This window comes from Cutaneotrichosporon cavernicola (assembly GCF_030864355.1).
Source record: "Cutaneotrichosporon cavernicola HIS019 DNA, chromosome: 3".
NCBI lineage: Eukaryota > Fungi > Basidiomycota > Tremellomycetes > Trichosporonales > Trichosporonaceae > Cutaneotrichosporon > Cutaneotrichosporon cavernicola.
Genome location: NC_083395.1, coordinates 582,251 through 597,661, shown reverse-complemented (window position 1 = coordinate 597,661; position 15,411 = coordinate 582,251). Strand labels below are relative to the sequence as shown.

The 15,411-nt window shown below is 58.9% G+C and overlaps 5 protein-coding genes across 5 annotated transcripts; 2 read left to right on the top strand and 3 right to left on the bottom strand.

Moving 5' to 3' along the window:
• Positions 1 to 718: 718 nt before the first annotated feature.
• CcaverHIS019_0302330 (uncharacterized protein) lies at positions 719 to 1,309 on the bottom strand (the record flags this gene model as incomplete). The annotated part of the gene is made up of 3 exons (XM_060598657.1): positions 719 to 839; positions 880 to 1,020; positions 1,275 to 1,309. The coding sequence occupies 3 exons, from the start codon at positions 1,307 to 1,309 to the stop codon at positions 719 to 721; spliced, it is 297 nt and encodes a 98-aa protein (XP_060455429.1).
• Positions 1,310 to 2,707: 1,398 nt separating this feature from the next.
• On the top strand, positions 2,708 to 5,877 carry CcaverHIS019_0302320 (uncharacterized protein; the record flags this gene model as incomplete). The annotated part of the gene is made up of 9 exons (XM_060598656.1): positions 2,708 to 2,745; positions 3,014 to 3,135; positions 3,176 to 3,379; positions 3,573 to 3,661; positions 3,720 to 3,873; positions 3,906 to 4,669; positions 4,706 to 4,776; positions 4,812 to 4,907; positions 4,941 to 5,877. 9 exons carry the CDS (start codon positions 2,708 to 2,710, stop codon positions 5,875 to 5,877), a joined length of 2,475 nt encoding a protein of 824 aa, XP_060455428.1.
• Positions 5,878 to 5,998: 121 nt separating this feature from the next.
• FAD1 (uncharacterized protein) lies at positions 5,999 to 7,680 on the bottom strand (the record flags this gene model as incomplete). The annotated part of the gene is made up of 5 exons (XM_060598654.1): positions 5,999 to 6,131; positions 6,165 to 6,303; positions 6,603 to 7,136; positions 7,483 to 7,523; positions 7,559 to 7,680. 5 exons carry the CDS (start codon positions 7,678 to 7,680, stop codon positions 5,999 to 6,001), a joined length of 969 nt encoding a protein of 322 aa, XP_060455427.1.
• Positions 7,681 to 7,936: 256 nt separating this feature from the next.
• Positions 7,937 to 8,612, bottom strand: CcaverHIS019_0302300 (uncharacterized protein; the record flags this gene model as incomplete). The annotated part of the gene is made up of 6 exons (XM_060598653.1): positions 7,937 to 8,251; positions 8,285 to 8,311; positions 8,343 to 8,420; positions 8,452 to 8,477; positions 8,515 to 8,542; positions 8,586 to 8,612. The coding sequence occupies 6 exons, from the start codon at positions 8,610 to 8,612 to the stop codon at positions 7,937 to 7,939; spliced, it is 501 nt and encodes a 166-aa protein (XP_060455426.1).
• Positions 8,613 to 9,895: 1,283 nt separating this feature from the next.
• CcaverHIS019_0302290 (uncharacterized protein) lies at positions 9,896 to 15,338 on the top strand (the record flags this gene model as incomplete). The annotated part of the gene is made up of 5 exons (XM_060598652.1): positions 9,896 to 10,192; positions 10,245 to 12,754; positions 12,791 to 12,987; positions 13,021 to 13,572; positions 13,609 to 15,338. 5 exons carry the CDS (start codon positions 9,896 to 9,898, stop codon positions 15,336 to 15,338), a joined length of 5,286 nt encoding a protein of 1,761 aa, XP_060455425.1.
• Positions 15,339 to 15,411: the final 73 nt, after the last annotated feature.

Below are 15,411 nucleotides of genomic sequence, written 5' to 3'. Positions count from 1 at the left end.
AAAGCTAGACCTCGCGACGCTGTGTTCCCACGACCTCTGGCACGGTCAGACCAACTAGGCTCTGGGTATGGGAGAAGAATGGTACTTCTTACTTAGCCACACTTCACATCGCCAGCAGCCAGAAGCAAGAAGCAAGAAGCAAGAAGCCATTCACAGCAGAAGAATAGAACGGAGGCATCGCTTAGTCCGCAGTTGGTTTGGCACTCACGCGTTCCCCTCTTAAATAGTTCCTCTGTGTTTCCATTAACACATCGACTATGCAACGGACTATAGGCCATGAGACTAGTAGCGACAGGGAACAGGTGGTCCATACAATCCGCAGCCGGTACTTGATACGCGCAGATACACACACTAGGGCTGGACGTAAGACTGACTGTAGGGCTACTGGTAGCCCGGCTGAGGTCCGACCGCCACGTACGTGGGCTGGGCTGTCATAGAATACTCGTTCTTGTGGCGTGCCTGCGGTGCGCACAGCGCGGAAGGCGTAAAGCACATAGCCACGAGGAGGAAGAGTTGGGTTAGCGTTACCCCTGTTCTGTGGAGACTCACGAAGCCGCAGAGCGTGAGTGCCTGCCCCGGGCCACTATGGGCGTGCAGACGGTCCGGGCCCGAGACCTTGATGGCGAGTCGGATGGCGCGGTAGATGCCCATGATTAAAACCGAGGGCGAATGCCGACGAGCACCAGCTAAACACGAGCAGCACGTATGCGCTGATACCTTATTGCTTCTGGCGCGTTGTGAGTGCCGCAGACAAGAACAGGGAGGTGATGAAGACCAGGATGGTGGTGAGGGGCACGAAGAAGAGCCCCTTTGTGAGCACGGCGCCGAGACTGGGCACCCTGACACCGAAAGTCTTGAGGTCCAGGTGTGCTCGCTCACTTGAGCATGCGATGGTAGCACGCGCCGTAAATGCCAAAGCTTGCGCGCCACTCGTTCTGTGGGCCGAGGTTGACGAAGATCAGGCTAAAGTTGCCAATGGGTGTCGAAAGGTTGAGCGTGAGGACAACGCGAACGCCGAGACTGCATTAGCCATGTAGCCACAAATAGGTGTGCAGGTCAGGAAGGCCATGGTCATGCCTGCCCCAGGGCTACGGAGAGCCCCAGACATTGTGTGACAGTTATGGACAGAAGAGGGGGGAGAGGTTGGTCAGAGAGTGACAAGGTCGACAATTGGAAGCGTTGTTATACGTCGCGGGGTGGGAAAGTTGTGGGGCGGATACATGTCGAACAAGTTAGGAAGCTTGCTGGGTGTGTTGAATGCCAAGCGTACAGACCGTGCCAAGATGTGGGATGCCGGAGCATGGACCATGGTGCCGAGGCTGAGTAAGTGAGTGAATGAGTGAATGAGTGAATGGTGGTTGTCTGTATGGCGTAAAGAAGGCGACCACAACACATGTCTCTGTTCCTCATTCGTTTCCGAGTGCGGCGTCGTTTGGCAGCTGTTCCGCACCACGCACGAGCTGTATGCCGTTTGGGGCGGGTATACCTCGCACACCTATCTACCGACGAGTGAACGGTTTGACTAGAGCTTAACCACCCGCAGCTTACAGCCCGAGTGAGGAAGAGTCGTCTAACGACGGCGACCCGCTCACTCGTCGCCGTTCATCTCGACATCGAGAACAGGGTCCCCGGGGTTAACAGATCCGGCGGGCACGTCTGGGTTTGGGCCAGCTCTTGTCTAATGGACGAGATAGAGCCCGCACAAGGACCTGTTTTTTACATCGGAGCTACTTACGATCAGCACAAGTGAGCAAATAAAGTAGCTGTGAGTAATGAGAGGCAGTCAATGAGGAGATGGACGCTCGGTGGATCCAGCGTCGAATACGATCCAACGTTGAGCGGCACAGTGACGGTTGAACAGGACAGACTGGGTGATTTAACGGGGATGGTGAGTTCTGGGATTTTCGTGCCTGAATTGAAACCCTGCGGTTTCAGGGGCTCAAACCAGGAACGCACTAATGTGAGCCAGGGACCAAGTAGGGGATGTCACTCCCTCCCTCCACTTGAACCCTTGTCAACGACCACCCACCATCCAACCTCTCAACCGTTTCTCTCTAAATGTATATCTCTCTCACATTGCCAGACTCTAATATACTACTCTGTATCATTCAGCTGGAGAGTCAAGTCAAAAGAGGGACGATGCTGTCAAATTGCAGCGGGTGGAATTCTGGAGTATGGAGAGATCAGCCGATCATTACCTGATTCGACGGTTGAGATCAATTGTGGTACCAGGGTGCGGCGGAATTGGGCAAAGTGCATCAGCGATGACGCGGCACAAATCAAAATTAGCGTCCTAAAAGGACACTGTAGAGGCCGAGAGGGAATTGTCAGAATACAGAATACAGAATACAACATACAGAATACGGGCTGACTCAAACGGGGAGCGGTCCATGTTCCCACGCCGTGTGTACATGGACGGCCGCCGGCCCGGTGACTTTGATTTTGACATTCAAGCTTGCACAGTTGAGATCAGGGCAACAGTTTCATCTTTGCTCCCAGCTCTGGTCACTCGAGCACGTTTATGATGGCTCAGGAGGCCAGGAGGCTTGGCTTGAAGAGATTCGATCAGAATAGACTACAGTATTATGAAATGGTCCACAGTAAGCGGCAAGCACGGAGCAAACTCGAAGATGGCAGCGCGGGTTGATTTACCCTCCCTTTAGGCCCGGCCCTGTTCTGTTAGCCTCACCGATGACCCGCAGCCCACATGCCTGGAAACTACTGCCCAACTGCGTCATCACTTTGGTACTGATACTTTGAGTTACACAAGCCTATTACAAGTCGACATTATCAACCTCACACTCTATCAATATAGCAATATAGCACTCTCTCTCTCTTTCTCTTCAACTCCAACTCTCACTCACCATACAAGATTACACCAAAGTGTGGTCAGGTAACCACCACACGGCACCACCACACGGCACCGCCACCACCACCATCATCATCATCATCATCACGACATCTTGTTCTCACTCTCATTCATCCACAATCACTCGTCATCCATTAACCAAAGCCAGCAACAACTCACTCGTTTCTACACGCCAAAGCGTGACGCATCACGTCCACACCCACACTCCCTACACTTGATCACAAACCCCCGCATCTCCACATTCCTCATCGCGTCGACAACCCAGCGTACGTTAACAACATCACACCACTCCACTCTAACACGTAGTCATGTCCGGCGCCGACGCTCGGGAAACCATCTCATCACACGGCTTGAGCCACCCAAGCATCTCACGTGCCAATCCCGCAGCTATGGATCCATCACATACTGGGCCGCGACAGCCGCCCACGTCCGCCGAAATCGATGCCGCCATTGCTGCGGCAATAGCTAACGCGCCACCAGCACCTCCACCGATGGACATGGGGCTTGAAGGTAAGTGCGGCGATGTAATGGAGGGAGCGGCGTTGTCACTCAAGGACGGAAGGGGTACAGACGGGGGTTGCTCATCGGCTCAACCCATCGCCCAAGGAGCGCGGGGCGGGGAGTCTTCGTCATCTCTCGTCATATCTGGCCCGGCCCATCCTCTTCCTTCCCGCACATTGCATCACTGCTGCTAACGCTGTAGCATCCACACGATCCTTGACGCCGCTCATGACCAACATCCTGCCCTCGGCGATCGGTTCAGATGGGCGCGTAAACCTCTTTGTTGGCAATGTGAGTCGACTGCGGATTGTGGCCCCTTTGTGTCCCAGGAGCACCGCTCATGTGTCAGCTTCCATATCGGGTGCGCTGGCAGGATCTTAAAGACTTCTTTCGAAAAGCAGGTACAGTACTACGTGCCGACGTGAGCCTCGGACCCGACAATCGCAGTCGAGGGTATGGTAATGTCCTCATGGGCAGCCGTGAAGACGCGGCGCGCGCCATTGGTACGTTGTACCCTTTGCGCTTCTGATCTCAGACCGCTTCAACGGCTTTACATGGCAGACACGGACGCTAGAGGTTCGTCCAGACCGGCTTCCGCCAGAGTACGAACCACAACCACACATCCACCACAAACCCATGTTCGGCGGGTACATGGGCTCGCCAATGCACCACTTTGGCAGCGGCGGCGGCGGCGGGTGGCATGGGCGGCCACCACATCATGGACCACCGTTTGGAGGGTTCGGCCACCATCTCGGGCCTGGTTCCCACGGGGGAGGACATGCGCCCCACCAGGCCTTCGTTCGGCCACCACCTTCTCTCGCCGCACACGTCCCTGCTGTGCCTCCCATCGGTGCTTCGCCTTTGGCAGGGTCACTCACCGCGGGTCCAAATGCCGCGGCCAGTGCGGCAGCCGCCGGCAGCCTCGGCTGGGCCACCGGCGGGAATCGCGAGGTGTTTTCGGGTGCCGATCGCAGCGGATCGCTGGCCACGTTGGGAGCACTCCCTCTCGGTGCCAACGGCAAGCGTTCGGTTTCGCCGAATAGGGGGTTGGAGCCGGGTGAGTCGATGGGGCGTGTGGCCCTGGGCGGACGTCTGGGGCCCAGCCTCCTCGGAAAGCCAGCAATCTCAGCCGAGACCCTCGGGTCGTCAGCCAGTCTGCGACGCCCATCGACCAGCGGCTCTGACGCGCCGACTCCTGCGCTAGTCCCTCCCCCAATTCCCCTCAACGGACTCGCCAACCAGGCCAAGGACCTCGGAGCACCCAACAGCGTGTACGACCGGGTCTGCTTCGTCAAGAATGTGCGTTGGCTTGGATATGACGAAAGCTGATTCCAGCTCCCATTTACAATGCAGTGGCAGGACCTCAAGGACCTGTTCAGACCTGCGGGCGTTGTCATTCGCGCCGAGTAAGTTCGTACTGCTCCACGGGGCTGACGTTCAGTGTCGCCACAACGCCAGACGGCCAGTCGCGCGGCTTCGGTACCGTGCTATTAGCTTCCCCAGAAGATGCGCAGCGGGCGGCTTCCATGTTCAATGGGTGAGCTGTAATCCGCAACCGAGCTGACAGCAGTCACGACGTGGACGGCCGCGTGCTCAATGTCCAAACGGAACGGCAGACGATAGACGAGGGCAAGATACAGCCCATGCACGCCGCAGAGCCCTTCTCTGCTTTCGCCACTAAACCGTCCCCACAGGGTTGGCCCAAAAACGCGTCCCCACCTGTCACTACGAGAACCCCTGCAAGTGAAGCGTTCGCATCTGGCCCGTTGACCGGGTCAGCAGTGACACCAAGTGCAACCCGCGTGCCGTGGCCGCTGGACACGGGTGGAGCTGCGACGCCAGTCCGGCCCGGCGTGAACGATGACCCGGCGCTGAACAAGCCGAGGCACCCCGGGCCCATCACACTACCTCCGTTCCCCACGATGACGGAGATGAACCCGCTCAGTCCAATGCAGACTCGCAACCTCCCGCCAATGACACCGTCGATGCCAGGGTTCGTGTTCAACGCTTACCCTCGCACCCCGCCTGCCCCGCACCACTTCCTGTCTGCCGGAGCGGCAGGTCCATTCTCCCCTGGCGCTCCGGTGACGAGTCCAGTGCACAGCGGCCGCAACCCGTTGCTGAACGCTGCGCCTGGTGCGCCGGTGTACCGGCCGTTGATTCAAAAAGGGTCCGCCGCCCTCGGCACGCCGACGACCCAAGTATTCCCTGACAACTCTGATCGTCCTGGGGCGGGCGCTCCAGGCGGCGAGGTCGACGACTACTTCCCCCCAGTCAAGGAGAAGGCTGACGAGGAGCTTGTGGGTGCAACTGCTGCGCTGTCAGTCAAGGACGATAACCCGGTCGACGTGGATCACGCCAGCACTGGCCTGCCAGGCATGGCGCCTGAGGTAACCGTCACGGCGACCTCGCCTCCCGCGAACGGAAGGAGCAGTTTTGATGGAGGTCTCAGAGGCGGAGGACCCACAGAGCGACGCGCGAGTTGGAGCGAGGTAGCGAAGGGCTAGATGGACTGGGCAGGGAGCCGCATGTCGAGGTCTCGTACACGATTTTGGTAAATGCATTGAGATTGGGTGATATACGTGTTGGGAAAATGCAAGAGGTCCATGAACATGTTGTACAAAATATCTAGGTCGTCTTCACCCCCCTCCCCGCGCGCTCCTGTGACGGGTCCTGCAGCTTCCACGCTGGCTCGTAACCTGCGTCCGTTTTGAGCAGCGGGTTTGGGGCAGTGTTATGTGTCGAGCCGAGAGATGTGAATCTGCAGTTCAGCGGTGACAGCTTAGCGACTCACCCCTCGTCGTACAGGCTGCACCAAGGCACGCCGAGTTCACGCAGGAACTGCCACACCTCGGTGTAAGTCCAGTCCAGCACAGGGTGGACGCGGAGCACTTGGGGCCAGCTGGGGTCGGTGGCCGCCAGCACGGCGACGTCTGTGGTTAGCATGTTGAAGTAGAGGGATGGGTAGTCGCCGTGGTCTCGGGGCTGTCACCGCGTTTGACCGCAGTCACCGGCGCTTAATTTTCCCCACTGGACACTGACGTCCGGATGGCGATGTGGGTTTCACAATCTCCACAACTCGCAAGGTCATCAACGTTCTCGCTGGCCTTGTTCACCGACTTTGTAAGGCATCCAAGCGGCCTCCAATGTCCGGGGACGCAGTGTCTCGTGCCCGCCGACTCCTTCTCCGTTCACCGTCTCCTCGCAGCCCACCCGAAAATCGTGTACTCACTCCCATTCGGATCCCCTTGCCGGGTCCCCAACAAGATGGCACGTACGTCCTTGCCTCCCCCACATCCAAGATACTCGCTCAGCGCGCTCTTCATTCCTCCGCCAAACCGCCACAGATCGAGCCCATACCGCGTGGCCGAATCGATGACAAACGTCTCGAGCGCGGGGAATGGGTTCGGTGCCGTAAAGTACACGCTCCGGATGGGAGGGTACGGGACGGCGGCAGCAGAGCCATGTGCCGGCGTGTGGTGCGTTGCACTCCTCGCCGGTTCACCTTCGGCGACGTTGGCAGGGAGCGGCGGCGGTGGGGCGGCCGGGCCCTCTACGTATGCCCGGAAGGAAGCGCTGAGCATGGGCTCGTCATACGGCGGGCCGTCCTGGCCCTCTGCGTATGCCCTGAAGGAAGCGTTGAGCACGGGCTTGTCGCGCCGCGGGGCGGCGGTTGGCGTGGGGGGGACTGCGCGCGGGGTTGGGTGCGAACGCGTGTTGTGCCGCGCGTAGAGGACGGCAGCGAAGAGGTGCAGGAGGACGGTGCCTAAGGTGAGCATTCTGGGGAGAAATGGAATGGATAGGTGAGTCACGAGGTTCAGTCTCTGTCGCCTGGTGACGGATGAGTCGGATTGAGCCGGACGAAGCTTGACTGAGGACAGTTGACGCCGTCTGCCGCTCTGTCGTTCCATTCTACCAGAGCACTGGATTCTGCAATATCTGGCACATGGAATGGGGCGTAGCGACGGGTGGCGGCACGCGCGGAGCTCAACACGATCGTCTCAGTCCTCGAAGCCGCTCCACCAAAACAATGTCCGACAGGTCGCTCCGACAAGCAACCCTCCTTCCGTTCATCCAACCAATGACTTGATCTCCTCTCGTCTCCAACTCACAATCCTTGCCACCGTTAAAGCTCAGCGCAACCGCCTGCTCCCTGTCGTCAGCCTAACGTTCTTCTCGGCAACCTACCCATAGTCATCCAGCACGCCATCGATCAGCGCAATCGCCGCAGCGAGTTTCACGCCGAGAGAGTCCTTGTCTTTTCTGCGCTCGAGGACGCGGTCCAAGTCGGCCCCAGTAATGTACGCCATCGATGTTTGTTAGTTGCAGAGTGAAGGAGGTGGTTCTCGATTATCGAGACAAGTTCGAGCTCGGATGTTCCGACGCCGGTTAGCGGGAGTATTTGCGGACTCCGGCCATGTGTACCCACCTCGGATTGTGAGTCCATGGTGAGGCTCGGCTATACGCGCCAGTTGTGCCCATCTCCTTCCGCAGTTGCTGTGGCTCCACCTACAGCTCTAGCTCGACTTTGACCCACCATACAAGTCCATGCATCTATAATGACAGCTACAGCTTGTGCCCGTGCTTGCCCTCGAGCGGCACCTCAGTCTCGCCGTCGGGGCTGAACCCGACGCTGGGCTGGTTCTTGCCCATAAACTTGGTATGCGAGCCGAACGCGACAATCTTATCCTGCGCATTGTAAAAGTTGACGCGGGTGTACGCCAGTGTCCTACCCAACTGCGTGACCTCTCCATGGCCATAGATTGTGTCCCCAACCTTGCCGCCGGGGCGCACAAACTCACAACTCGCATTGACGCTGGCACCGGTTGGGGGAACGATACCGCGGCTCTGCAACGCGAGCGAGGTCACAGTATCGACCATCTGCTTGTCAGCTCAGTCAGGTGGAGAGCGTACGGAGAGGATGACGCCGCCGTGGATCGTCTGCCGTCAGCACGCTCGGGGAGGGCCATACGTTGTGGTTATTGATGTGCTCGGTGCCAATCTTGAGCTCAGTGCGCACCCACCCCGGCTTTGCCTGGGTCACCACCATCTGGGATCAGCCTGGCCTTGCTGGACCTCACGTTCTTGAGGACCACGCCGTCATGGCCTAGGTTGGCGTTAGTATGGTTGGGGAGAGGACCCACCGGCCTTGTCGATGGTTTTCTGCCAAGTCTATGGTTAGCAGGGTTAGGGAGTGCTAGGTGAGACAACGTACGCGGCGGACAAAGTTGAGACAAGCCATTATTGTGAATTGGGTGAGTGTGAGGAGTGTGGGGATATCCCCAAGTCTCGGCAACTACGGTCCGACGAGTGGAGGTGAGTTAGTTGGAGGAGTGTGGATGGAGTGTGTATGAATCTCCACGCCACGTGCAATCAACCGAACTTTGATTGATCTCCATGGAGGTTTGACCACGATAGGCGCGAAAGGGTCGATAGGCGCCGTAGGGCTATAGGGCTGGGTGAGGACTTTGGGGATGGTGGGGAGGGGGTTGGCTTTCGAGAATGTGCGTAATTAGGGCAAGTTACCTGAGACGGGATTCCAACTGTGTCTGGAACTCGAGGAGGTTTAAGGAAAGTACACACCATACAGAATGCAACATATAACATATAAGATATAACAAAATGAGTAGTAATTGGCCCCCCAAGCCCCCCAATTGTTCAGGTACCAACTGTATAACGAAACTAATCTGAAAGCCTGGTCTGATTGATAGTCACCTTTTTTTCACTTTGACTGTCGCGGTTCGGGCCGACAAGGCAAGCTTTACCCTTTTTCATGCGATATGTGAAAGCCAAAGCGGCAACTTGGGAAATAGAAATGAGGGTTAGCGACCATGTTCCTGGATTCTGATTCTGGCCCAAACGCCTCTCCTTCTGCAACCCTCTCCCCTAACCCTCCAACTACAACCACTACCATCCTATAGTGCCAGTGCCGACAGTAATGAATCGGCGTTGATGGATGCAAGGTGAGGAGTTGGAGAGATAGATGGGTAGAACAGACACTAGATTGGACTAGAGTTGTCGGAACAAAGGACATGGTACGCTGTATGTACCGACAACACTCGTCCTATCCGTCCTCTTCTTAACTTGGCTTGGTTGTCTCCATCTCCCCTCCCCGTAAATCACAATTCAACCCCTGTCCCTCCTTTTGCTCGCTTCCATCTCAATCTCTTCCATCTATTCCTCCATTCCCTTCTCATCTTTCTCTTCATCTCACGTCTCAACTTGTATACCAAAGTCACGGCCTCCACGCCAAAATCACGCCCACGCGCACACACCGCAGCCTCCACCCACGCTCCTTTAATCTTTCATACCCCGCCCGTCGCGTCGACCACCCTCGCGCCCGTCCCACGCATCCCCACCTTCTCTCGCCCTCCCAACTAATGCCCGAGCGCGCCTAGACCGCCCCAGATGGTTTCCACCGGCTCAAATGAGACGAGTGTTCCCTCCACCCCGTCTCGCAAGGAAAACCGGAGACGCTCATGGTTTGGTCTGGTCACGCCAAAGCGCAGGGAACGAGTGTCCGTTATGGCCCCAGCCCCAGAGCTCCCCGTAACAGCCGATGACGCCGGGCGCATGGAGGAGCTCGAGGCCACACCGCCCGTCCGCACGGGCACGAGCACTGGTGACGCGTTCTCGCGCCAATACCCTACCACATACGACGAAGAGCCAGACTCGGATCGCGAGGGCACGGTGAGGCGCAAATCTAAATCAAAGCCCAAGCCTCTTCTTGTCGATGACGAGGAGCAAGACGACGAAGAGCCTGTTCGCATGAAGGACATGGCGACACTTGCCATCCTCTCTCGGAACAATACCGATAAGCCAGTGAGTTCATCCTTTCCATCTGCTGCATGCTGCCATGCTAAACAAACCAAAGAAGCCATTCCCCTCCCGCGTCCTCAAAAGGACCACCAGCGACAGCTCGTCGTCGGGCGACGCCCTCCCCATCCTTACCCCCACTCCTGCGCCGCGCCCACATACCCTCGTCCTCTCCCCCTCCAGAGTTCCCCATCGCTCATCGTCGGTCGGCGCAAGGAATACGCCGACCAAACAGCGCTTCGCAGTGTCGCCCTTTGACACCTCGCCTCTAGACAAGGACAAGCCCCTCCCCGCCCCTCCTCATGCCGGTCTTTCCATCAACGCCACTCCTAGGGCTGTGTCGCTCCCCATTAACACCACTCCTGCCCCTCCAACAGACATTGTCGTAACACCAAGCAGCCCTATCGACGCGTTTGATGGCCTGTTCGGCCTCGGCTCCTCCTCTCCGGCACTGGCATTGATGCCGGACGGCGCAGAGTTGCCCGAACCTTCGAATGAGCGTCGTCTGGCCTCCGCTCCCGTCTCTCGCACACCTTCAAGCTCGACACGTACCCCTCGCGCCGCTGAAACCGAGCGCTCCCGACCAGAGTCTCCAACACCCATGCGCCCAGATCTCGGCCTGGGCCTCCCAGAGGCCGTGGCAGCGAAGCGCGCCTCGGCCCCGGGAGTTATCCACCTCTCACGCAGGCCCCAAGCCGTGTCGTCCCCTCTTCCTGAGCGCGCTGCTAGCCCTCTAGTCAAGGTTACTTTCTCCACGACCGAGACAGCCAAGCAGTCGGCAGAGAAGGAACGTAAACCCATCAAGAACCGGCCACGCAGCTTATCGGCCATGTTCTCGCGGTCTCCCGCGGAATCTACGCCTCACTCCGATGACGACGAGGCTGGCCCGTCGGGCGGCGTGTTGGGATGGCTAGGCGTGCAGCGCGGCAAGACGATCAAGCGGCAGCGGTCCGAGTCCAAGCTCCGCAAGAGACGGAGCGGATTCTTCTCTTCCGACCACGACGCCGAGCCCAACGAGAACAGCACCGATGAGCAGCCGATCAACAAGACGCGCATGCGCGGGCGCTTTGGTCCCAACGCGTCCACAACCATGCTCATCAACAGATCTGTCCCCGACGTAGCGAGACCACCCCACTCCGCTGGGTCGTCTCTCTCATCGCTTCCTGTCATTGATCAGCAAGAGTTCTGGCCCACGCGCTTATGGGTCGGCAAGCGGCCATCTCTGGAGATTGAGACCATGTCCTCTGAAACAACAACGAACACGTCGCACAACGATCTCAAGCGCGACCCTGGGCACATCCCCATTCCGGTGACAAATAGAGACATCGTTGCTCGTCGTCTTCTCGAACCTGGCTCCCAGAGATCTTCCATGGGCTCTACTTCACCACTAAGCTCTTTACCAGAGCTCGGGCCGCCGCCAACGATAGCTGAGCATGGAGGGGAGGCGACGCCACCGCAGGTTACCCCTCGCGCTGGTGGTCGTGGGCGCTCGTTCTCCGATGCTGCGCGCCGGATCCAGTCTGAGGACAGTTCCATGGTATCACCGCCGATGTCTCTTCGCTCGCCGTCCGATCTGGACCTTTCGAGGCGCCCAGCACGGCCCCCCATGTCGGCCAGATCCAGCTCTGCCAACTCCAGTGTCATCGGCATGGTACGCAGCGTGTTCTCCAAGAATCGCCCACGTAGCAACAGCACCCTGCGTTATAGCTCTGCTGATGAGCGGGATACGGTCACGGTCACCACCAGCGAGTTCGGGTCCCGCGAACTGCCGCGTGCCGAGTCTTCGGCGTCGTCACTGGGTACCTCTCCTGCCCTCCCTCCAGTCAGAATACGGCCCGAGGATGTGCCGCAGGTATCAAGCCTGGCGCTGCAGATTGGCGAGGATGACCGCCGTGTGGTCCTGAACGATACTCTTGAACGATCACCTCGGTCATCGTACGCAGCTTCGCAGTCGTCTCGTACGACCCATTCCACGAGGCGGTCGCAAACAGCGGATCCGCACGCAAGCCTTGGCGTCCACTCTGGGCTTAGAGTTGGACGCGCCCGTGCCCAGACCACGTCGTCTGCCATCTCATGGCACGGGACGTTCAACTCGACAACTGCCAGCCTGGGCCACAACGGCGTCCACAGCGGCGCCCACAGAGGGTCACACGACGCCGGTCTCGCTCCGCCGTCCGCGTACGGCGGGTCGTCTACGTACCTTCCAGCTCCCTCGACCCCGACGTTCCCTGTGGCCTCGACTCCTCCCCGACAGGGATCGATTCGGAGGCTATCCACTGGTCTGTTCAGGTCGAACCCTAGCTCGCCCAAGCCTCCGCCTGGCCAGCTGTTCCCGCTCCCCCCTCGCGGTCCTGGCGGGGGATCGTCTGGCGGCCCCAGCCCGGGGACAGAGGACGGTCCCAGTCGCTCCGAGAGCCCAATGCCTCTCTCGCGGTCTACAACGCCAGTGCAGCGGATACACCCCAACGACATTGATACGTCTATCCGTGACAACGATACTCCTGAGAGCTGGTTGGCGAGGCTCCACAATATAGACCGGCGCGAGCTGGCGGGGGTCCTTGCCTCTAGGTGAGTACCTTGTTAGTGACGGACAGCTGACTCTAGTGCCGATGAGTTCCACACCATTGCGTTGACGTTGTACATGAACCGCTTCGACTTTACCCACATCGCGCTCGATGTCGCACTGCGCCGGCTCCTCATGCATATGTCGCTGCCGAAGGAGACGCAACAGATCGACCGTGTCATCGAGGCGTTTGCCACGCGCTATGACCTGTGCGAGCCGGGTCTGTTTGGCACCAAGGGTGAGCGACATAGGATTGCGAAGCTAACGGCAGACAATGCATACGTGCTTGCCTTCTCGATGATGATGCTGCACACGGATGCGTTTAACCGACACAACAAGAACAAGATGACGAAACCTGACTACGTGCGCAACACGCGGCTCGACGGTGTCCCCCCGCCCGTGCTCGAAGCGTTCTTCGACAACATCACCTTCACGCCGTTCGTGTTCATCGAGGACGACAACGAAGCCGCATTCGCTGCGGCTGGCGGGCAGCTCTCGGCATCCAACGGCCTGCCCAGGTCTGGCAAGATCGACGTCTATGACCTCATTGTTGGAGGTCAGCTGGGCTCGCTGCGAGTCGATGTTGAGCGCTATATTCCTGCGGACAGTCCTTTCTCTTGCATGGGTACCAGACCGTTCTTGGACGTGGACCGGCTGCAAAGTAAGTTTGCCAACGCTCAACCGCTCGAGTTCGTCAAGTCGCGCCCTCGTCGGAAGTCGGGTGTTCCCCTCGCCGGTATGGGCGGTGGTGTGGCGGCGCCAATCCCCAAGGAAGAGGTGACCACGCTCAAGATTACAAAGGTCGGGCTGATTAGCCGGAAAGGTGAGCGTACAGTAGATTATGTCTGACTGACTTCAGACGAGTCACCCGCGACAAAGCGTACGGCGGGTCGCAAGTGGAGAAGTTGGAGCGTCATTCTTACTGGCTCCCAGTTACTCTTCTTCAAGGATACTATCTGGGCACTTACGCTCGTCGAGCAGATCCGCAACGCTGGTAAGGGCGACGCGCCTGCCGTCCCCCGCATAACCAGCTTCCAGCCCGACGAGGTTCTCTCTGTCAAGGATGGCGTGGCCATCTTCGACCGCGACCACACATCGACGCCATTCACGTTCCGCTTCGTCATGCCCGACAATCGCCAGTACCTCATGCAGTTGAACGACGAGTACGAGATGAACGAGTGGCTCACCCTCATCAACTACGCCAGCACGTTCCGGACCGCCGCGATCCGTATTCGCGCTGTCGGGCTGAACAGCGGCGAGGCTGTCAAGGCAGGATCAGTTGCTGCAGAGGAGCACCTCCGTGACGTCGAGTCAGGCGTCCCCCTACAGTCGCAAGAACCCTCGCAGGTCCGCTCCATCGTCTTTGAGGACCCGAATGTGCAATCCGAAACCCTCGCCACTCCTCGTCCGCGGTTGCGGCGTGTCGGCAGCTTGCGGTCGTCCCCAACCCCTGTTGTCGATGTGTCAGGCGCCAACGATGTCGTTGTCAATGGCGGTGAGCAGATGGAGGCTGTCATCGGCTCTGTCAAGGCCGATCTTGCTGCCGGGCGTGCCGGAGCTGCGCCCATGCTCCTGCTACCCCCCGAGCTGGCTACACAGTCAACGGACAAGACGAAGCGCTTCGAGGCTATTGCGTCCCGAGTGGAGGCTCTGAAGTCGAATGCGGCGCAAATCGAACATCGCTTGACAACCAACTTGCGCGTCGCTCGCAACCTGGCCATCCTCACGCCGTTCCAGAAGTCAACGCGCGACCGCATCGAGGCGGCGCTGCCAGACCTCGCGAACCAGATCCGGTCTGACCGCATCGAGCTTTCCAAGCTTCACCTGTGGATCACGATGCTTCTCAAGGATCAGGGCCGCGACCAGCGGGACTGGGCACGCGTTCGTCACGTTGCGCTCCAGGCAGCGGCACGCAGTCTCTGTGCACCCAGCACCGAGAAGCCCGACCGCCGTGCGACAATCGCCGCCCCAATCGCCATTCCCAAGTTGTCACTCCCTGACCATGACGAGAGTGCTAGCATATGGGGCGAAAACGTGGGTTCGCTTGCATCCGGTAGCGTGAGCCCCGGGGAGTTACCAGAGACCAGCCCCTTGGAAGACGATGAGCATGAGCACGAACCTGAGCACGAGCACCAGCCCGAGCTGGAAACTTCAGTGAAGGCCGTCGCACTTTCGCCTCCACCCGCGCCGGTGCCTGCTCCCCAGTTCCCGCTCGCGGCCAAGGAGAAGGACGTGGGTTCTGGACATCCGTCACCTACAAGCCCAACATCGGATTCGGATGACTATGAACTCGCCCCAGAGTACCTGGGCTCGTCCGAGTCATTACGAGGGGAGATGGAGCGACAGCTCGCGTTCTCAGACAGCTCGCGGTCCTTGGCCGCTGCAACGGACCTGCGGGTTTTACCGCAGGCGTCGTCGTCCAACCGTAAGAACAGCGAGGACGGCAACGACCAGCCCGAGCACTGGCGCAACACGCGGGCGGCGACCAAGGTGTCGCTGGCGCACCTCCCGCGGTCGAGCATTGGCGAACTGTCACGGCGGTTCATCAAGATCAACGACAACAACGAGGTAGTGGTGAATGGCGAATAGATTGAGGACCTGGACGCGTTTGGTTGTACCACAAATACATGTATCACGGACTAACACGATGCGTGACCGGGTG